The sequence below is a fragment of the Mchenga conophoros genome, linkage group LG14 (genome assembly GCF_057382185.1).
Source record: "Mchenga conophoros isolate Kocher_MC1m ecotype Shallow Benthic linkage group LG14, M_conophoros_male_GT1.1, whole genome shotgun sequence".
In the NCBI taxonomy this organism is placed as follows: Eukaryota; Metazoa; Chordata; class Actinopteri; order Cichliformes; family Cichlidae; genus Mchenga; species Mchenga conophoros.
This window is the reverse complement of record NC_140539.1, coordinates 15,664,472-15,685,795: the sequence shown is the minus strand read 5'-3', so window position 1 is coordinate 15,685,795 and position 21,324 is coordinate 15,664,472. Positions and strand designations below refer to the sequence as shown.

At 41.8% G+C, this 21,324-nt stretch overlaps 2 protein-coding genes across 3 annotated transcripts; both read left to right on the top strand.

Annotated features, from left to right (window-relative positions):
• Positions 1–1,087: 1,087 nt before the first annotated feature.
• Positions 1,088–12,939, top strand: gmps (guanosine monophosphate synthase). 2 transcript variants are annotated; one of them, XM_085245474.1, is made up of 16 exons: positions 1,088–1,342; positions 2,682–2,854; positions 3,001–3,115; positions 3,467–3,564; positions 3,795–3,898; positions 4,161–4,354; positions 4,990–5,155; positions 5,818–5,969; positions 6,083–6,256; positions 6,578–6,683; positions 6,882–6,997; positions 7,660–7,785; positions 8,500–8,615; positions 8,709–8,839; positions 10,535–10,707; positions 10,878–12,939. In XM_085245474.1, exons 1-16 carry the CDS (start codon positions 1,316–1,318, stop codon positions 10,977–10,979), a joined length of 2,073 nt encoding a protein of 690 aa, XP_085101600.1. In that variant the 5' UTR covers positions 1,088–1,315; the 3' UTR covers positions 10,980–12,939. The 2 variants fall into 2 exon arrangements, with proteins under 2 accessions (XP_085101600.1, XP_085101602.1); XM_085245476.1 differs by lacking the exon at positions 1,088–1,342 and adding an exon at positions 1,913–2,085.
• Positions 12,940–14,775: 1,836 nt separating this feature from the next.
• vmn2r1 (vomeronasal 2, receptor 1) lies at positions 14,776–21,019 on the top strand. The gene is made up of 14 exons (XM_085244726.1): positions 14,776–15,430; positions 15,947–16,238; positions 16,344–16,586; positions 16,704–16,898; positions 17,008–17,133; positions 17,293–17,477; positions 17,855–17,975; positions 18,055–18,282; positions 18,375–18,498; positions 18,793–18,953; positions 19,055–19,250; positions 19,406–19,653; positions 19,787–19,986; positions 20,122–21,019. The coding sequence occupies exons 1-14, from the start codon at positions 15,207–15,209 to the stop codon at positions 20,435–20,437; spliced, it is 2,859 nt and encodes a 952-aa protein (XP_085100852.1). The 5' UTR covers positions 14,776–15,206; the 3' UTR covers positions 20,438–21,019.
• The last annotated feature ends 305 nt before the right edge of the window (positions 21,020–21,324 follow it).

Sequence of the window (21,324 nt, the reverse complement as noted above, 5' to 3'; positions counted from 1 at the left end):
TAAAGTTTGACTATCAATGTGCACAAATTATGTCATGTAGAGGGCTCTTGTATCAAACTATATATGAATCACCAAAAACCTGCAGACAGGGATCTTGAGCCTACTTTTACACTATATGCTGGGGTGAATTATTCAAACCATACCAATGATTAGGATTATTTGAGCAGATTAATTTATGTCACATGAGGACTGCTACAGTGGTTACCTTATTGGTTGGTTTACATCATCTGACTGGCCTTAAAGGACACATTACAACACATTACAACAAATCTATGATTGGTATTTTCCCCTGGTCACGTTATGTTGTTCATCACATTTTCCACTGGATGGTGCTAAAATCAGCACATCTGAATATACTGTAGTAATTCTCAGATTCACGCAACTTAAAATAGTCCAACTCCCCTTCTCAGGGATATTTAATGGCTATTTCGTTTTTCACTTAACACGTGACTGACCTTGTGATCTCCAAGAGCTGGATTTTTCTTTTTTCATCAAGCCTCCAGAAATAATACTTTAAAGTGTGGCAACCTTGAAGCATTCATTGCTTCTTCTTGTTGCCAAATGACTGAGAATCCAAACTGGGGACGGAGAGATGGCTACATAGCAGCAATTTCTGCAAGCAAGTTGGGCCTGGGTGGGTGCTGGTCTTTGAAGTATGCAATAATCTATAAGTATAGAAACTGTGGCCACTGCAACATTATTATTGGCGATATGAATGGAAACTGAATGAGTGAATGTAACTCTTAGTTTCTTCTTTAAGCTGCCTGAAAAATACATGGAAACAGTTTAATGTCACCCACACCTGGAACATCTAGTACAGTAGATGTGTTAAAGTACAGCGAGTTCCTCTCACATATTTGATGCTCCTGCCTGACAGAGACTGAGGTGTTATCACTGGAGCTACCTTATATTTCAGCATATACCATATAACTATTCCTGAAATTCACACTTTTGTCTGTTTTGACTGATAGACTCATTTTAAGTCCCCAAACAAACATATAGTAATGATAGGCTGAGGAACGAAATTTAGCTAGATGCCCAGCCCCCACGGGGGCCCTTCTCCCTTAATCTGGTTATTTAACTTTTCGCTCCACCCATGACATATTCGCGCTACATATTTACTTAGCCTGTTCCCACTATGAAAGTTATTTCCCGGCCAGAGGAGAGACTGTGACATCTTCAAACCAACAGCCCAATCTGCTTTTCCAACAGTAGTCGGCGTGCTGAGCCAGGAGCTAACCAGCAGCCCTCTCTCTGTGAGACCTGGGACAGCGAGGCGAAGGGGAGAGCTCATTCCACAACACGGCAGTCATCCATGGCTCTGTGCAACGGAGACAGCAAGGTCAGTTGAGCGGGAGATACCCGGGGCTCCAGTATAAGGTAGCCCTGGTGACTTAGTGCTAGGACCCAGGTTAGTGCTGTAGTCCTCCCCCCGGTTAATTTCGGCCTCTGTGTACCTCGGGGGGGAAAGTTAAGAGAGCATGCAACGTTATCAACAGTGCTGCTGAGGAGGAGCAGTGTGTGCCTGTTGCAGTGTTACATTAACATGTTGCTCATAGCTGCTAACAAGCCGGACGTGATAACTAATTGATGTTAAACCGTGAAAAAAAGGTTTCACTAATTTTCCCAGTAAACGGGGTTGCCCTTCTCTTATGGTGGACCCCCCAACCCCCAAGATACTTCAGCTCCAAGCACCGCGTGGGTTTTAGCATAGCTCCGCTAACCTAGCAGCTACTCACAGCACTGCTAACAGGCTAACGCTCGTTACTACTGTTTATTCCAGCGGTGCGCTAGCTCGCTACACTGATAAACTGTTAGCTAGCCGTGGCCGGGCGCTCACAGTTCGTAGTGACAGCACCGCAGAGCAAGAATGTTGTTTTACGATAGCGTCCGTGTTCTTTAAGTAACCGGAAATTGTGCTTGTGCTGAACTAATTTACCTCAAGCGGTAGCTGTCACACTCTTCGTGCTAACGTTCGTTAACTGTCAGTTTGCTAACATCGTCACGAAGCTAGTGTGTGAGCCAACTTGTGGTTTACCTGTCTAACAATTGCAGCGGCTTACAGCTGCCTTATCAGCTGATATGGTGAAGTTTGCACTGGAACCATAGTGTTTTTTCTCTCTCGTGATTACTCTTCTTCAGCCCATGTTATTACCGGTTGTGCTTTAAAGGTTAAAATTGGAGGTGAGGGGGGTACCCAGCAAGTTGTTTTCAGAAACATTTACGGCGGAAGTTTCCCACTGACCACGTGGGATAATGTTTGTCTAATGTGTACCCACTTCGGCTGATTATAAAGAAAAAATTACTGAATTTAATTCACTGTAGACTGGATGGCACACTTCCCACAGAGCATGCATGCGTTTAAATAAATAACATTTGCATATAGATGAGTGCTGAGGATCAGAGTTTGAACTGCTTCAAATACTGAGATCTCAGTCTTGATAATGTCTAACTTGTGAGATTCATGTGATGGGCTGAATGGTTGCAGCACATTTCACAAAATTGCTGTCCATCTCTGTTTCAGCTCACATGGCAACAATTATGTTAGGCTTTATTGAGTCACAGCGCTGGAGGAGAGTAAACTCAAGAAGGAATTGAGTTACCTTCTGCTGTTAGACCACTAGAAAGCTAGTCACCTCACATGCAAATCTTCACTAATCTTTCTAAATGTGTGTCCACAGCTGGAGATCAGCAGCGCAGAGCAGAATGGGTCATGTGAAGGGGCGGTGGCGATCCTCGATGCCGGGGCGCAGTACGGGAAGGTGATTGACCGAAGAGTCAGAGAGCTGTGCGTACGCTCTGAAATCCTCCCTTTAGAGACCCCGGCCTTTGCTATCAGAGAACAGGGCTTCAGGTGAGCACATAAACGCATCTCTACTTGAGATGTTTTATTTCATGCCTGTCATCATGTTTAATCACACTACTGTGTCAATGTAGAAGCTTTGAAGTGCTTTATAATGCAGTTTTACATGATTGTTTTCTTTGTGTTTCATGCCTCAGGGCAATAATTATTTCAGGAGGTCCAGCGTCTGTGTATGCGGAAGATGCCCCCTGGTTCGACCCTGCCATATTCACTATAGGAAAGCCCGTCCTTGGGATTTGCTATGGGATGCAGGTATGCACACAATAAAATAAACTGTGATTGTATTCTTAAGAAAACCAAGTCTACTTCCACAAGGCTCTTGTCAAGAAAACATTTTTTACACAGATTGCCTCTAAGTAGCAACACGTTACTGTCACTCTGCTTGAACCAGCTCCTCAGCTCTCCCACACCAGCTGGGACTTCACCACCTTCTTCAAGAGTACTTTTACACTGGTGGAAGAGAAGAGTAATACTTACTCTCTTTTCCCAGTGAGACAAAAAAGTAACAAGTACATTACTTTACATTGCAGGCAGTTTTACACTCCCTGTAGCATATCTGTTTCCATTACTTACCTCTGGTGTGTGTGTGTGTGTGTGTTGCAGATGATGAATAAAGTTTTTGGAGGAACGGTACACAAAAAGAGTGTAAGGGAGGATGGAGTCTTCAGCATTGGACTAGACAACACTTGCTCCCTTTTTAGGTATTGTAATTTCTTGTAACTTGGATATGTAGTGCTTTGTTATGTTCTACGTACAGACCACATACATAGTTGTTGTCATGCTGATGTAAAGGGGCTATTACACAAATAATGAAGAGTCTAAGGTAGGGTGTAGTCTTTATTTCCCTTATATAAACAAAGTGCTGAAAACAGTAACATGCATAGTAGATTTAATGAATCGTGTGTGTGTGTGTGTGTGTTAAACCTATCAGAGGTCTTCAGAAGGAAGAAGTAGTCTTGCTGACCCATGGAGACAGTGTGGATAAAGTGGCAGATGGCTTTAAAGTGGTGGCCCAATCAGGGAACATCATTGCTGGTGAGCAGGACACAAGAAATGCGTCAATCCTGTTGAATATAATTCACAAGTATATTATGGTAAACTACAAAAGCAGCTTTATTTGGACTTTATGTTAAGTAAGCCTGAGGCTGTATCATATATATTTACATCTCACATAGCCTTTGAAGATGATGCTAATTTGTGTTCTGGGTAAAAGTGCTTTTCCCCGACATCTAAACTCTTGGTTTTTTCTTAAAGCTTACTAAATGAGCCCCTTAAAACATCTCTGTTTTCTCTTTAGGGATCGCTAACGAGCAGAAAAAGCTGTATGGGACGCAGTTTCATCCTGAGGTCGACCTGACGGAGCGAGGCATGGAGATGTTGCGTAACTTCGTGTTTGAGATTGCGGGCTGCACGAGTAACTTCACCGTTCAGAGCCGCCAACAGTCCTGCATCAGTGAGATCAGAGAAAAAGTAGACAAGTCGAAAGTGCTGGTGAGTGATGATTTGGGGGGGGGGAGACCAAAACTACTGAATATTTACTGTGGGAGATGATTTAACTAAAAGGCTGAAGCTAAAAAGCTGACAGTGAAGTGTGGTAGTCGCTCAGGAGGCAATGACAGTAGCAATGGTGGGAAGTTAAGTAGAACCAATTAAACTCTCAAATTAAACCCTGTTGCATCTGAAAAGAAGGTAGCCCACTCCCAGAGTGGCTTCAAACTGGGTTTCATCTCAGGGGAGGGTGAAGGCGATAATTGAGTGTGGAAAATGGGCTTAAAGTACTGATATTATGCTGTACAGTGTGTGGGATAGTTGGTAATATCTGTGACAATACTCTCATTCTGCTGTAGCGTGTTCCTGCAGCGAGTACAGCATTTTGGATCATTTCCAGGAGCAGGTTTAATCTTCTCTTTCTTAGGCTTAATATTTAACAGCCTGCCAACAGATGAAACACCAGATGTGTGTATGACTAATAAAACAAGAAGCCTAAATAAATATAAGCCACACGTTTGCAGATAATTAGTGGGTACTCTGAGTTGTGAAAATTGGGGCCAGGTGGTGAAGAATCAGATTTAATCTTTGCTCAGCTTTATCTCTGAGACACTGTTTCTTTCTGATGATACTCGCAGGTGCTGCTGAGTGGTGGAGTAGACTCAACAGTCTGCACAGCCCTCCTGAACAAAGCTCTGAACCAGGACCAGGTGATAGCAGTTCACATCGACAACGGCTTCATGAGGAAGAGAGAAAGTCAGAGCGTGGAGGAGGCCCTGACCAAGCTGGGAATCAAACTCAAAGGTAGGGATCCAAATTCTGCAGTTCTTAAGCGTGTACATGAGGTATTTATTTGAAATTCAATTTTATCACACGTTATTTATTTTTTTTTCTGAATTAATTGCACTCTTTTAATACGTTCAGGTTCTTATTTTGAATAGTTTTCACTTTATGGAGTTACCCTTTCCAAAATGTTGTGACTAAAGCGCATATTTGTTTATTAAAAAAAGGCCAGCAGTCTTCTGTACCTGCTGCTGGCTGAACGGCTCTGTTTTCACCAGCTGCACAGATGCACAGATATTCATTACAGTGCACAGCGGTTACAAAGTTAAAAGATGGTTAAACTTTGACCTTCTTTGCTCACTGGAGTGACAAACCTTGGCTGCACAGCATAAGCCACTGCAAATAATAATTTTCAGACAACCATGGTGCCATCGTTGTGACCTGTCTGAAAACCGCTTACATCAGTAAACACAGGTGCATTCTGGGAAAACATTATCTGCCAAAGCCAGATCCCTTTCTCCTTGTTGCTTTATTATTTTGGTCACCCTCCTCCACCACACCAGTTTTATCCTATTCAGCTTTGTAGTTGAGTAAGAAAACCACAAGCTTACACCTGAGAGTGAAAGTAAAGTTGGGACTGAGTTTTTGTTTTGCTGTTAACCCTGTGGTTCGTCTTCCTTCAGTGGTAAATGCAGCGCACACCTTCTATAATGGAACAACAACTCTTCCCATCTCTGAGGAGGACAGGACGCCGCGGAAACGCATCAGTAAAACACTGAATATGACCACCAACCCTGAGGAGAAAAGGAAAATTATTGGAGACACATTTGTCAAAGTGAGGATAAGTTTGAGTACTTTATTGGAAAGTGTTATTTATTGATGGTGACATTTAAGTTCTTTTCTCTGCCACCGTACTGTTCTGACTGTATGAATTGTCCTACATCACAGGTGGCAAATGAAGTGATTGGAGAGATGAATCTGAAACCAGAAGAGGTTTTTCTGGCACAGGGTACCTTGAGGCCTGATCTTATTGAGAGCGCCTCTCACCTCGCCAGTGGTAAAGCAGAGGTCATCAAAACACACCACAACGACACTGAGCTCATCCGCAAACTCAGAGATGAGGTAAATCTAATTTCCCTAACCTTCTTAGCTAGCTACTTCAGTTTATAGCCATATTATTTGCAATGACGTAGATGCATGGTTCAAGGAGAGCTTTATTGGAGTTGAAATCATAATAAGAAGCACAAAACATTTACATCGCTTATGCTCCAGCTCACAACACTACTGACGCGTCTTTGTCTTATTAGCGTATTCATTGTCATGGATTATTTGCTGTTTGTTGTTATGTGCAGCCTCTTGTGAATGCACAGCTGTTTGACACCTAGCCGTAACGCTAGCCCGCTCACTGTGCATTGCTGATTCTTGTCTGTTGTAATCCTCCAGGGAAAAGTAATCGAACCGCTGAAAGATTTCCATAAAGATGAGGTGAGAGCACTGGGGAGAGAGCTTGGCCTGCCAGAAGAGATTGTGTCTCGGCATCCTTTCCCTGGCAAGTACATAAACTCACAGGCCTATAATGTGACTGTTCTGACTGAACTTTACAAAAGTGTAAATATAATTACTGAGTCACACTAGAAGCTTTGCAGCCTTCATTTGCTAAAAGTGTAAATATAATTACTGAGTCAGACACTCAAAGACTCACTTCCTTCATTTGCTCAAAGTGACGGTCATTCCACTTTTTCTCTAGGTCCTGGTTTGTCCATCAGAGTGATTTGTGCAGAGGAGCCTTACATCTGTAAGGATTTTGCTGAAACAAACAACATTCTCAAAATCATTACAGACTTCTCTGCAAGTGTCAAAAAGGTAAAGGAAATGCTGATGTACAGCGAAATCCCAGCAGTCTGATATCATTTGTCTGTATTATTATCATAATGCATCTTGTCACTGTTTTTACTTGTGAAGTTACAGATAACTGCAAGATGTCGCACACTAACTCAAATGTTGCGATGTGATAAGCTTGGATGGCAAACCTCCAAACATGCTTTGAGGAGATTGAACTAACACAGCAGATTGTATGCTCTATGTTTGCTCTGAAGCTTGCTGCTAATTTTACTGATAATCACTGGAAACACTCCTCAGCTAGTTTTATCACTTCAGTTGTTTTGGGCAATCGATAAAGTTTTATTTTCAGTTACAATTTTGGCTTCCAACAAATACATTTCCCCCCCAAATTCACTCCCAGCCATGTTGTGCTAGATACAGGTCAGTTCATACTCATGAATTTACACTTGTGGGTAAATAAAATCTCCTGACAGGGCTGATGGACATATTGTAAGCTCGTGAAGGAGGATATTGGTATGTCATTTGATGAAAGAGCAAGCAAAAATTTTGCAAAGTTTGAAATTGATAAAGTGTTGTTGAAAACTACTAGTCACATCGTCAGAGCTTCAGCGGTTTGTATATTGCCGGCTGCTGTCTTTCAGTTCCACACTTACAAGGTGCTTTTATTCCCGTCTCCTCTCCAGCCCCATGCCTTGCTGCAGAGAGTCAAGTCGTGCATATCAGATGAAGAGGAGGAGAAGCTAATGCAGATCACCAGCCTTCATTCACTCAATGCCTTCCTGCTGCCCATCAAAACTGTTGGTGTCCAGGTGAGACAGCTGATCAAATTACATACCGTTAAAGAAATAGGAAAAGACATTGGACAGAAACTGCTGGCATATGTTTTGGTCAGTAAGAAAATGTAAGTTTTATTGACAATTTGTGGATATTAATGTAAACATCTTTCCCATGTGATTTTGTAAAAATCTCATGTATTTATCTTTAGTCAAGATTAAGATAATGTGGAGAATCCAAGTGTTCTCAGGTCCAGTGAAAACTTGACAAAGTATATGTTGCCAGCTGTTTGTCTGTTTCTGCGTTATAACTGTAATTAAGTGGTCAGCCACAGGACCAAGACACCCAAACAAAGAGTGTCAGATTCTCCGTTTTAGAGTCTTTCTCCCTGTCGTCTGTGGAGGGTGTGTCCTGTAGTTACCGTTAAATATGCCAAAAATGTTGAATTAGTCACCACTACTTTCCTCACCCACAACGCTGCAGTCAGACAGTGTGTAGGTGTCTGTTAGTACTTCCTGTCTGAAGCCAGAGGTTTAAATTTGCCCTCAACCTCAAAATGGGACAGACTGTGGGCAAACACTGGCAGCTTTTAGCGGCTTTTCTAAAAGTGGAAGCTGACAGGTTATTTAGAAACTTTTAGTTTTGTCACACGAAAACAAATTTTAACAAAATGCCTTTCATACTTTATAACATGTATGACACGTTGATTTTTGGCTAGATGGTAAGAATAAGAACATTTCCTGTCTCAGGGTGATTGCCGGTCCTACAGTTATGTGTGCGGTGTCACAAGTAAAGAATCTCCACACTGGGAATCGCTCATGTTCCTGGCCAGACTCATCCCTCGCATGTGCCATAACATCAATAGGTAAGTCATAAAATCAGGTTTCATTCGTCCACCCTCAGTGGACAACCGGGCAAAACACTTAGATTCATTCACGCCTCTCTTCTTTTTTTCCAGAGTTGTGTATGTATTTGGGTCTCATATGAAGGAGCCGCCAACAGACATTACTCCAACTTTCCTGACCACGGGTGTTCTGAGCACGCTCAGACAGGCTGACTTTGTAGCTCATTCTATTCTTAGAGAGTCTGGTAAGTGCACGCTTTCAAATGTTTAAAACCTCATCTATTTTAGAATATTTAAGACTGAAGATGAAGATTTAAAAGGGGAAAATACCCCAAACAAACATTGTTATTGCAAAGAAGAAAACAAATCAAATCAAGACAAGTAGTAGAGATGGTAGATTTATTCATTTAAAACAGGAAGCACATTCTCCAGGAAGAGATTACTCCTGTCAGGCTAGAAATGTTTCATTAAGGATAAAACAGTGTTGCATTGATTTGCAGTGATGCTTTCTGCCATACCAGCATACCATGTGACCATCATCAGATCTGCTGTGTAGTTCTACTGTTAAAGTAAAAGTTAAACTAGGCATGTTTACATTTTAGTTAACTGATATAAGAATTAAGACCAATTTTCAGAAAAACCTGTAACTAAATGAAATGACATTGTGTGTTAATAAAATATACAGGAAATAACTTTAGTTTTAGTCTTTATAATTCAAATTATTATTCAAATTGGGGACGTTCATAGCAACTAAGAAAGTAATTGCTAGGGGGGATAAAAACAAAACAAAAAAAGAGTCTAGTCTAAGGGTGTGTTTTCAAAGCTGTAGTTGGTTTCCTGTGGACAGAAAGAGGTGATGAGTTTGTAAACTTGTATTTTTTTCCTGTGGTTTGGTTGTTTTCACACAGCGAAAAGTGCAAGTGGACTCCAAGCAAACCAAAATGTGTCACAGAGAGAATGTTGAGTTCCCTCATTGGCCAGATGTGTCTGGGGCGGGAGCAACAAAAGTAGAAACAGGAAGAAGATGCTGTGAGAGAACGGAGAATTTACGTTCATTTCACGGTCTCCTGTACAGACCTTTGCACGTTTATAGTTCCTTCCCACATTGAGAATACAGAACAGGTGTAACAGTTACAAGTTTTTAGTTCAAAGGTGTAACAGTTACAAGTTTTTAGTTCAAACATGTAACGCACCGCTGGTAGTTGGTTCAGATCTTGGTCGGATCATGTTCACGACACGAACAAACCACTCTGGAGTCTGTTTGGAACTGCACCAAGACCACCTCCTCCAAATGGTCTCAGTGTGATGTTTTTGGTCTGAACCAGAGTATGATTTAGCATTAAACCAATGCTAAATATATAAAAGCATCACATAATATTAAAATATGACAAATTACAATAAACTATCCAGCCATTTTCTTTCGCTTATCTGAAGTTGGGTCGTGGGGGCAGCAAGTAGGGAAGCCCAGACCTCCCTCTTGTCAGTTGCCTCCTCCATCTTATCTGGGGAAACGTCAAGTAGTTCTCAGGCCAGCCAGTTGAAATAATCTCTCCAGGGACCTCCTCAGAATAGGATATTCCCAGCTGGAACACCTTACACAGGAGGTGACCACCTCAATAGGCTCTTCTTGATGTGGAGGAGTAGTAGGAGTAGCACCTCTACTCTCAGCGTCTCCTGAATCACCAAACTCTTCACTGTGTCGCTCAGGGAGAGCCCATCCACCCTTCAGAGGAACCTTATTTCTGCTGCTTGTTGCTATGAAAGCATTCTTTGTCCTTAAAAAAACAAAAAAACAAAACAAAAACCTTAATGGTGTTATCAAAACGATCAAGCCTAGATCAGCAGATTTACGGAGTTTGTCAACAACAATGCTCTGTCTTTTCTGCCAAGTTTTTGTTTCCTTTGGCTATTTTATGCTTAACATCTGTTTCTCCCTTCAGGCTATTCTGGGAAGATCAGCCAGATGCCGATCATCCTCACCCCCCTGCACTTTGACCGTGACCCACTGCAAAAGCAGCCATCATGCCGGCGCTCCGTGGTGATTCGTACCTTCATCACCAGCGACTTCATGACAGGAATCCCTGCTATGCCAGGCAACCATATCCCAGAGGAGGTATACCATCGTTAAACCTTTACAGCTAATATTTTTCTGCATATCTTACCTTCATGGCTCCTAATTCTGGTTTTCAGGATTGGAAATGAGTGATCCAGGAATTATTTAAATTCTCTTTATTTGTGTGTTTTTAAGAGTTTTTTTTTTTTTTGTCTTGTCTGATTCATCAGGTGGTGCTGAAGATGGTAAATGAGATCAAGAAGATCCCAGGTATCTCCAGAGTCATGTATGATCTGACCTCCAAACCACCTGGCACCACAGAGTGGGAATAAAATGCAAACATGACATCACAGTGTAGAGAACACACACACACACACACACACACACACACCCAGTGCACAAACACAATAGATATCAGTGAGGGCTGGTGAACTGCTCTCCTTTTCTGTCCTTCCACCTTTATCCCCTCCCAATCTCCCTCTGCTACCTCCCCCATCTCTTCCCTTATCTTTAACATTCCCACGGAAGGCAGACTGTACTGTGACAGGCGCACACACAAAGCCACTACTGCTCTGCTCTCCCCACCACTCTACCCCGGTCTTAATATTTTTGGCGATAGGCATTGATAAATCTTGGTTATTGATAATATATTGTCTGTTTTTGTTTTGTTTTTTAAAAACCTTCATGTACAACAGTGTATTTCCTCGCTACAGTGAAAAGGTAAATTGCTACTTCCAGGTGGCCAGAAGCTGTGAAAGTTCAGTGAGTGGACTTGGTGTTGTGCCTCAGGATGAATAAAACATGAAAGCAAGTAAACGGTAGTGTTATTAAAAGAAAACAGAAGGGGTGGGGGTTAAAAATCTATAGCCCTTTTTTTTTTTTTTTTTTTTTTTTTTTTTTTTTCTTCTTCTTCAGATGTTTTTGTTAAATTCTTGTAGGTGAGAATGTTCTCGGCCTGAGACGATCTGATTTGTTCATTTCACTTCCTACCAAAGGTGGTGTGAACAGAAGTACAGCTGAACAGATGAGCTATGTGACCAATCAACATTAAAAAAAAAAGAAAAATTGTTTGTTTTGCTTTGACATAAGTAGTTTGCTGTAGTGATCTGTAATGTTGTGGGCTCTTGACGAAGCTAACATCGTTGACGAGCTGCTGCTGTCGCCCCTGTGGGCAGCAGTCGACCCAAGAATAGCTTCAGTATACGGACTAATGTGCAGCTGTGGAGGAGGCCAATATGACGGATAACTTTGTACGTGCCTGTTCTGTTGTTTTACTTTGGGGTTTGTTTGTTTTTGTTTTTTTTTGGTGTGACCTGACCTGGACTCTGAGGATATAACAGTTTCTCCTCATGCTGCAATATGTATGCTTTTTATGAAGAAGAAAAAGGCAAGAGGTCTAATAACTTATAACTACGGTAGAGTTTATAGCCACATTTTGTCGGTTGCTGGTGTCACCTCATCATGATTTTTGTTGCTCTTGTTGTGCGAGGGCAAAAACTTTTGCACATTGCGTTGTCGATCGCCCGTTCAAGCCTGGGTGCTTTATCAACATAACAAATCACACATCCAGTGGAAACTTCATCCCCGTACATCGTGTCACCCTTGTCGTGTCAAAGGTCCTCGCCCTCTGTTGCCATCTTTGACTAAAGTTCAGTGTTTCAGAAAGGCATTACTGCTTTTGTTTATCTGCGTTCTGTGCTGTCAGAGCGTTCGGCGTATCATAGTCTCTAGTCTCCAGTCGTTTAGACCTCAGTGAATGCGGCGCTCAGGTTTAACTGAGTTTTTAAAGTGTGTGGTATCACGTCAGAAGTGTCACTCGGATGTGGTGGTGCTCATGCCTCCAGAATTTTTTTTTTTTTTTTTTTTTTTTTTTTTTTTGTGCCTCTCATCCCTCTTATACCCTTAACCTTTAGTGGCAAAGTACTCCTCATGCAAAATGAAAGGGGGAGAAAAAAAACCCAAACTTGTCTTAACTGCAGTGTCCTTCCCTCTGTTCTGCCTTTTTATACATCTGTGTTTATGTTACGTGTCTCCAATTTAAAACGAGAAAAACAAAAAACAATAGCTAATAATGGACATATGACTTTGTAGTTCAATTTGATTGAAATATCCATGAGATTAAGTTATGCAATTCTACATCCGATTATTATTTTTCTGTTTGTGTGTTTTTAGTCAACAATGCTCATTCTCCTTAGTAACGTGCCTCAAACCAAGCCACTGCATGCAGTTTCAACTATGACATTTGTACAATGGAAAACTGAGCTTTAATAAAGATCTCAATGTTGAAACTTACCACTTCTATGAAAAGCGTCTTATTTGTAACAATTTCTGTTTTGCCTTTCAGATTTCTGTATTCATTTTTAATTTACACAATTACCTTTAGTGGGTACACACCCAAAAAAAGCACTGATACATTTCTAATAAAAATGCAGTAAAACACTAATTGTTAACCCACAGAGATATAAAAGTCAACAGAATACTGTAATAAACAAAATTCTAGTTAATATTTTAAAATTAAAGTGGAAGTCTGCAGTTTATATTAACCCATCTTATTCCTAAAATCAGGCTTAATAAACATGACCTGCCAAAAGGCCCAGTTGGTCCACAAAGTGAAAATTGCTAAAAAAAAAAAAAAAAAAGAAGTGCAGTTTTAAAAAGTTTTTTTTCATAATAATCATCTAACTAAATAAATCTCAGGCAAAAGGATAATTTGCTGACAATTTCAAGGCCTTTGTATTTTCAGACATTACTCTGGCCTGCCAAACCAAAACAAGAATCCAAGCACCTGTTTGGATTCTTGCAGTTGCAAAGAATCCAAGCGAAAGCAGGTCTTTTATGACAGCAAAAGACCTGCTGTCGCTTATGACAGCAGGCAAAAACTCGAGTCATGTTTTTATAATGCACTTTTTACTCTTAAGGGCAACTTGAGATGCTCTTGATCTGTCTTGTAAATAGGTGGGTTATTTAATGTTAACATGCTCATTTACAACAAAAGAGCTGCAAAGTTATTGCTGGGCTGCATCAGGTTTGTGTTAACATGATCCCACAATCTTAAGAGTGAATATCCATGAAAATTCACCCCAAGGTCAAACCTTAGGACCAAATCACAGGACTTTGTGATCAATTGAGAACAGTGGACGCAGCATATCAGCTGCTCAGCACGGCGGTAGAGGAGTGATTTGGGCTTGTTTTGCAGCTACCTGAACCCCCCCCCTCAGTCTTTTAATCAACTTTAAATCAAATCTACAAAAGAATATCTGAAAAAGAGAAGGTGACTGTAAAGCTCAGTGAACTGAAGCAACATTTTACAGAACAGTGGCCCAAAATTCCTCCACAATGCTGATGATATAGAAAACGATCAGTACAACTTCTTGCTACTGAGGGTTGATCTAAAAGCTGCTGAGTCATGGTGGGATGTACAAACTTTTCACAGGAGTACATACAGTCCTATAAAGGCGTTCATTTCACATGACTACCTTATCTTTCGTCACATCTAAGTTTCTTCAAAATGAACAAATGTGCTTTTGAAACCTACACAGCACATTTGAAACATTTAATGTAAATAGTTACACACAATTGATTTCTTGCCGATCTCATCAGCATCATTCTGAAACAAATCACAAAGACCTAATCACACACTCCTGCTCCCACGCACAGACCCCTGAGGCCAAGTTTCATCATTCAACTGTAAATGCAACACAACCAAATATACGAGCTTTTAGATTGCTGCTTTCCTCACTTTAATATTACTTAATGTACTAACACAGACACACATAAAAGCTTTAGACTGTAATGGGCTTCAGTGTAATTTAGTTTTATTATGGACCTATTGTGCGCAGTCAACCATCGTTCCCTAACACGCGTCCCTCTGCGTGCCAGGGGTTCAGGTGTTTGCTGCTCCCCTCTGACTGAGAAACATGAGCAGACAAGCAGACAGTCACCCATCAACACACCCAGACCCGTACGCAGGGGACAAGGGACGCTTTAGAAACAGTCGCAGCGTTGTAGTATTGCATAGAGACTGTACAAGTTATCACATGCAGCTGCCAATTAACTCCTGGCCGGTGGCGGTTTATCTGCAGCACAGACTAATGAACTGCTTGGTATTTTCATACAGAGAGCGCAGAGATAAACGAAATTAAATGATGGGATGTTTCCAGGAGTTTGAGGCAGATGTGTTGATGTGTTTGTTTTTTTGTGAATCTTTGGTGGACCCAAAGTCCAGATTTTTTTCTTTAAAAGAGATTTAAACCTGTTTGCAGCCTTTGGATTTGAAGCACGCCTACTTTATTATTATTGTTACATTATTAATGACAAATTGGCATAAAGCTTGTGTGTTTAATCAAAATTTAAAAGGCCTTGTCCATGTTTCATATTGAGAAAATACTGCTCATTTCAACTCGGGGCCCTCCTCTTCTCTTTTGCTCTGCTGAATCTGTAAGGTTGCCTCGTGCAGCACTTTTCCCCAGAGAGCAGATAAGACACCTGTCGAACATTTCTGCTTCCATTTGCTGTCTACAGCTACTAGAGCTCACAACCCCTGTCTGCGTCTACACAGCATGGACATCAAACTCTTTTTCCTTGGATTGTGTGCCCTTTTCTGCATCTTCAGACCTCTCTCGGCACAATCTACATGCAAGCTGAAGGCCAAGTTCAACCTGGGCGGCTATAAGGACGTAGAAAAGAAGACTGTCGTGGTTGGGGGAATGTTTCCTGTTCACAAGCGCGTTGCTTCCAACAAGGGCAACACTTCGAGTGTGCCTCTCTCCTCAGGCTGTGTGGGGTGAGTCGGGCATGTTTATGTCTTTTTTCATCATCGTTGCTATGCTGGGTTAGTCTTCTAGCTTAGGGCGCTGGTATTAAACAAACTAAAATTAAACTTGAAAACTTATTTAGGATCTTAAATGAATAAAGAAATTTTATTAAAGTATCCTAATTTTAGTACTTTCCTACCTGACAGTTTAGTCCTGGGAGTCTTGGCTTCATAATTTTATAACAGAATCAAGACGGAGTAGTGTAACACCTCTGGGGCCAATTAATTACAGCAGGCCATATTATTATGGAGGCAGGCCTACAAAGTGTAGCACACAACAATAATCAACAAATTTATTAAGGGTTAGTTTAAATTATAATGTCACAAGACTAAAATGGTTTGCAATTAGTTGGTTTTCATGTATTGTCATTTTCTGCATACACTGAATACCTGTATTAACTGAAAGAAAGGTTCTTTCTTGCACTACTGTTTGTACTGGCTGATCTTTATTAATCTGCTGTTCCTTCGTCACTTATCATCCTGTAGGTTTAACTTTCGTACCTTCCGCTGGGCACAGACCATGTTGTTTGCCATCAAGGAAATTAATGCAAGGGACGACCTGCTTCCCAAAACTGACCTGGGTTACGTCATCTACGACTCATGCTTCACCATCTCCAAGGCTGTGGAGGGCACCCTGACCTACCTGACAGGCCAAGACGAAGCTGTACCCAACTACCGCTGCGGCGATGGAGCGCCGCTGGCTGCTCTAGTGGGAGCCGGGGGCTCGGATCTGTCCATCGCGACTGCCAGGATCCTGGGACTTTATCATTTTCCGCAGGTAAGCCTGACACTCGTGTCAAAAAATTTGATAAAGTTAAGGAAAATGAACAAAGATAAAGAGTTCAGGCAAAAAGCAACAGTGTGTTCGTACTCTTGTCTTTAGGTCAGTTATTGTTCGACATGCTCTGCTCTGAAAAGTAAGTTCCAGTTCCCCACCTTCTTAAGGACCATTCCCAATGACGAGCACCAGTCTACGGCTATGGCCAAGATGGTGCTACACTTTGGTTGGACTTGGGTGGGCAGCATAGCTGCTGATGATGATTACGGCAAGTACGGCATCAAAGACTTCAAGGACCAGGTTGAGCAAGCTGGCGTCTGCATCTCCTTCTCTGAGACCTTGCCCAAGGTAGACAGATTTCAGTCAGTTTTGCCAGTCAATCTTTATTTCCCTAAACCAACTGTTAGTTCACACAGGGGTTTCATTTCTGCTAAAAAAATTTGTACTCTGATCTTTGGACTTTAGGTGCATTCCCCAGAGGCCATCCAGCGCATTGTTCAAACTGTAATTGACTCCACAGCCAAAATCATTGTGGTCTTTTCATCTGACGTGGACCTCAGTCCTCTCATCAGTGAGCTGCTCCGCAACAATGTGACCAACCGTACCTGGATCGCCAGCGAGGCCTGGATTACCTCCGCTCTCATCAGCCGGCCACCTGGGGTGAGCAAACAGCTGACTGATGACCAAAAGAAATCCAGAAAGTTTAAACCAGTCTGGACCAAATTTTAATGTTTGAGCTTAGCTTGATTATTTGAATGCTTCTATCCAGGTGAGCTCAATCCTTGCCGGCACCCTGGGTTTTGGGGTGAAGAGGGCTGACATCCCCGGTCTTCAGCATCATCTACTGAATCTGGACCCCTATGCAGACTTGCTCACTGAGGAATTCTGGGAGACGGTGTGTTTGTTAACCTTAGGAACTTGCAAACATCTACATGGTAGAATCAGTATTGCAATGATAATTAAACTGTGAATGATGAACCTTCAGTGAAAACACTGACAATTAAACAGATCCCCCACAAAATAACAATTTTGTGATTTTACTTTTGCCTTGCAGCTGTTTAACTGCACGTTGGACTACAGCAAAGCTATGAGAATGGCAAAACAGAGGGCCACGTACGTGAACGGCACACTGTCCAGGACAGTGACAGGATTGCCTGATGGGCTGTGTACCGGGCAGGAGTCTGTGGCACAACTCAACAACACGTACTCTGACATCTCTCAGTTACGAATCACTTACAGGTCAGCTCACAATGCCACCGCTCAAAAAACAAACAACCAAAAACAGCAACTGATATATAACCATAACCCAGACAATTAAATGTGCTACTGTTGCAGCATACACTGAGAAAACTTTGTTGCTGTTGTCGCACAGTGCTCCTGAAAGCAATTTATAGTTATCTATTTTAGTTCTGTGTGTAAAGCCTCAGTAGCAGTGAGCCCTGTGTGAATCATTCACTCAGTGCAGTGTGTGCAGCTTTCCTGTGAACTGTTTCTACCACAGAAAATAGCTCCAAAGTAAGCAAGGTACTAATTCTGAAAAGGCACATTTGTCCTTTTGTTGTCTCGTTGTAGCAGGGTGGTAATGTTTATAATAATAAAGAAACTGTTTCACGCAGCGTGTACAAAGCTGTGTATGCTGTAGCCAACGCCCTGCACAACCTGGAGCACTGTGAACCCGGAAAAGGGCCGTTTGTCGGGAAAACATGTGCTGACATCAACAACTTTGAGCCGTGGCAGGTAAACGTGTGCAATAATGAGGTCACGTGTGTGCGTATTGTACTTTTGCTACTTAAACCTCAATTTTTCTCCTCCTTAGCTGATGTATTACGTGAAGAATGTGCGTTTCAAAATGCCAAACACAGGGGAGGAGATCTTCTTTAACGACGGAGATGTGGACGGCTTCTATGACATCATCAACTGGCAGGTCAATAATAATGGGGAGATATCTTATGTCACTGTGGGGAACTACAATGGCTCTGCAGCTCCAGAGAACAGGATGACCATAATGAACGACTCCATCGTGTGGAACAATGACATGTTGGAGGTCAGCGGTATATCGATAAAGAAGAAGTTAGCATATGCTCCTTTTAGATTATGATTCGGTAGCTCATGTATTTCTGTTGCTATGTGTGAAAGCCTCCTCGGTCAGTGTGCAGTGAGAACTGTCAGCCGGGCACCAGGAAGGGGATTCGACAGGGAGAGCCGGTCTGCTGCTTTGACTGCATTCCCTGTGCTGACGGAGAGATCAGCAACACAACTGGTCAGTAAACAACAGGACCACATTTCTTAAATGGTACATGGGCTCTTTCTTCTACTCTACTTGAGTACTCAAAGCACTTTGTACAACTTGCCTCATTCACACATTCATGCTTTAAGTGCTTCCTATCTAACATTCACATTTAGAAATACACAGAATTACACTGCGTGTTACAGTCACTGTTGATAATTTAAAACTCAAGAATTTTGAAATAGACCCAACACCATTAGCACATGTAGATTATGGTAAACATGGTCCTGCTGCCCTCATATTACACTTGGCCTCCCTTTATCACAGATGCTCGTGAATGCATCCTTTGCACTGGCGATTTCTGGTCCAATGCGGCTCATGACGCCTGTGTACCAAAACTCATTGAGTTCCTGGCCTTTGGAGAACCACTGGGAATTACTCTTATTGCCATTTCTGCCTTTGGAGCTTTAGTCACCATCGCTGTCGGGGTGAGAAAAGCCAAACACAAAATTATACCTGAGAGAAGCTCCGATGTGGAGAGGAAACAAGCAAAAAAAAAAAAGTTAAACTTCTTATTTTTTTCTCCCAGGTATTGTTTATTATGCACATTGGCACCCCTCTGGTGAAAGCCAACGATACACTGTTGAGTTTTTCACTGCTCTTCTCTCTGGTGGTGACCTTCCTCTGCTCCATCGTCTTCCTCGGAGAGCCACAACACTGGAGCTGCATGACCAGTCAAGTAGCCTTGGCTCTAGGATTCGCCCTCTGCCTTTCCTCCATAATTGGTTGGTGACCAATTGAAATCATTTTTTCCATTTTTTTTTATAGCTTACTTAACCTTTTTATGTGCCTTGATCCAGACAAAATAAAATCACTGAGATTTTCTCTATAAGGGGCAAAAAGGCAATCTGTGTGTTCACAGTAAACTTTTTTCTTTCAGGTAAGGCAGCAGTATTGATGCTGAGAGCCCAGGTGCTGAAAGCTGCCCGAGCCCGAGCAAGAGCTGCTGCCAAAGCTGCAAAAGCTGCTGCAAGAGCAGCTGCCGAAGCAGCGGCGAATGATGGCAGTCCTGATGTCATCGTAACCAACACTCTCCACAATGACACCAGTGCCCCTCCTATCCCTGAGGTCGACCGTCTCACCCGTGCTCACCAGAGGGCAATAGCTGCTGTAGCTACATTAATACAGGTAAACATAAATAATTCATCAGTGGGGGTAAACCTTAATCAGCTGTAAAATACGACATCTGTCCCTGACCTCTAAATGTTTGTAACATAAAACCATGTGGAAATATAGCGGACATTAACATCCTTCTTCCCAGGCTATAGCGTGCACAGTGTGGCTCATTGTCCTACCTCCACAACCCGTCAAGAACACCTCTGGTCAGAATATAAAGATCATTCTTGAGTGCGATCAAGGCTCAGTGGTTTTCATCTGTTGCATCTTTGCTTATGACATCCTGCTGGCTCTGCTGGCCTTTATCTTTGCCTTCATAGCTCGCAAACTGGAGGACTATGTCAGGTAGGTCACACAAGGAAAGTTAAGCATTAGCAATGCACACCCTAATTTTTCTTGTGGGGGAAATATTTCATAACACACAATGTCATTTATATATTCATCACATTAATTGTGTTCTCTTTTTAAACACTTTCACAGTGAGGCAAAATGTCTTACCTTCAGCATGCTGGTCTTCTTCATCGTGTGGATCTCTTTTGTCCCGGCTTACCTCAGCACCCGTGGCAAGTTCATGGTTGCCGTTCAGATTTTTGCCATCCTGGCTTCCAGCTTTGGCCTGCTAACCTGCATCTTCTTGCCTAAGTGCTACATCCTTTTGATCAAACCTGATCGCAATAAGGAGGAGCTGATGAAGCCCCGACCCAAACCTAAAGATGGAACCTCAACTGGGACGTCAGCGTCTCTCGCTACGACTGCAACTGAGGCTACAATTGCAACCACTGCTATCGATGACTAGTGGCGAAGTAATAACTAAAGTTAGCCACAAATGTAAAAATAATGTAGACAGAAGTTGTGCCACTGACTCAATGAACAGCTGTTGCTGCTAATTAGGCTTTCTAGTCATGTTGATCACATCATCATGCTTGTTCTATAATTAATGGGCAAAATATTTTATTCTGAAAAAAATATATATATTTCTTTTGGATCCACAAGTATTCATGCAAAATTATGTACGTGTCTAAATACCTAAATAGACTGAATGTGTGTACCTTCACATGCATTTCAATAAGTGATATATTAGATAGACCAAAAACAGCTATTTTGTAGATATAATAACAAGTTCAGGCTGTTACTGTAAAACCTCTTTGAATACCATTTTCAAACACTTTGCAATTTTTAAAAAGGAAATGCATACAAATAGCTTCGTGTAAAAAAACACAGAAATGCATGTATAGTGCACCTCTGCTGGATAATTTTATTACTCAATAATATAATAAATGTTATTATCATTACAATTATCATTATGTCATTATCATTATCATTTTTCTCCTTAAAGAGAAACATTATTATTATTTTTGTAGATTTTTTTTTTTATATATTATGCTAGATAACTTTAATAAAAAGTGGATCAGATGCCTTGGAGTTGGCCTCCTGTGTTGTCTTCCGCAGTACAAATGAGTTTGTGATGAATGTTACTGGCGCACTATCAGCCTTGCATAGTGCCAAGTACCTCAGTATCCATGTGTGGGGCACTGAGTCATACACTTTGTTGAAGTCAATCCAAGCAGTGCTTAGGTTGGTCTGCCTGGTCTTAGAGCCCTGGTGTACTGCTCTATCAACCAGGAGCTGGTGCAATAACCCTCTCACGTTATTTCTAATGCCTTTCTGAGTTGTGCTCATTGT

Coding starts and splice junctions, on each gene's coding strand:
- gmps (XM_085245474.1), top strand. CDS start 1,316: ATGGCTCTGTGCAACGGAGACAGCAAG. Junction 4,355..4,989: donor TAGACAAGTCGAAAGTGCTG/GTGAGTGATGAT, acceptor TGATACTCGCAG/GTGCTGCTGAGTGGTGGAGT. Junction 8,616..8,708: donor ATGTGCCATAACATCAATAG/GTAAGTCATAAA, acceptor CTTTTTTTCCAG/AGTTGTGTATGTATTTGGGT.
- vmn2r1 (XM_085244726.1), top strand. CDS start 15,207: ATGGACATCAAACTCTTTTTCCTTGGATTGTGTGCCCTTTTCTGCATC. Junction 15,431..15,946: donor CTCTCCTCAGGCTGTGTGGG/GTGAGTCGGGCA, acceptor ATCATCCTGTAG/GTTTAACTTTCGTACCTTCC. Junction 17,478..17,854: donor CAGTTACGAATCACTTACAG/GTCAGCTCACAA, acceptor TGTTTCACGCAG/CGTGTACAAAGCTGTGTATG.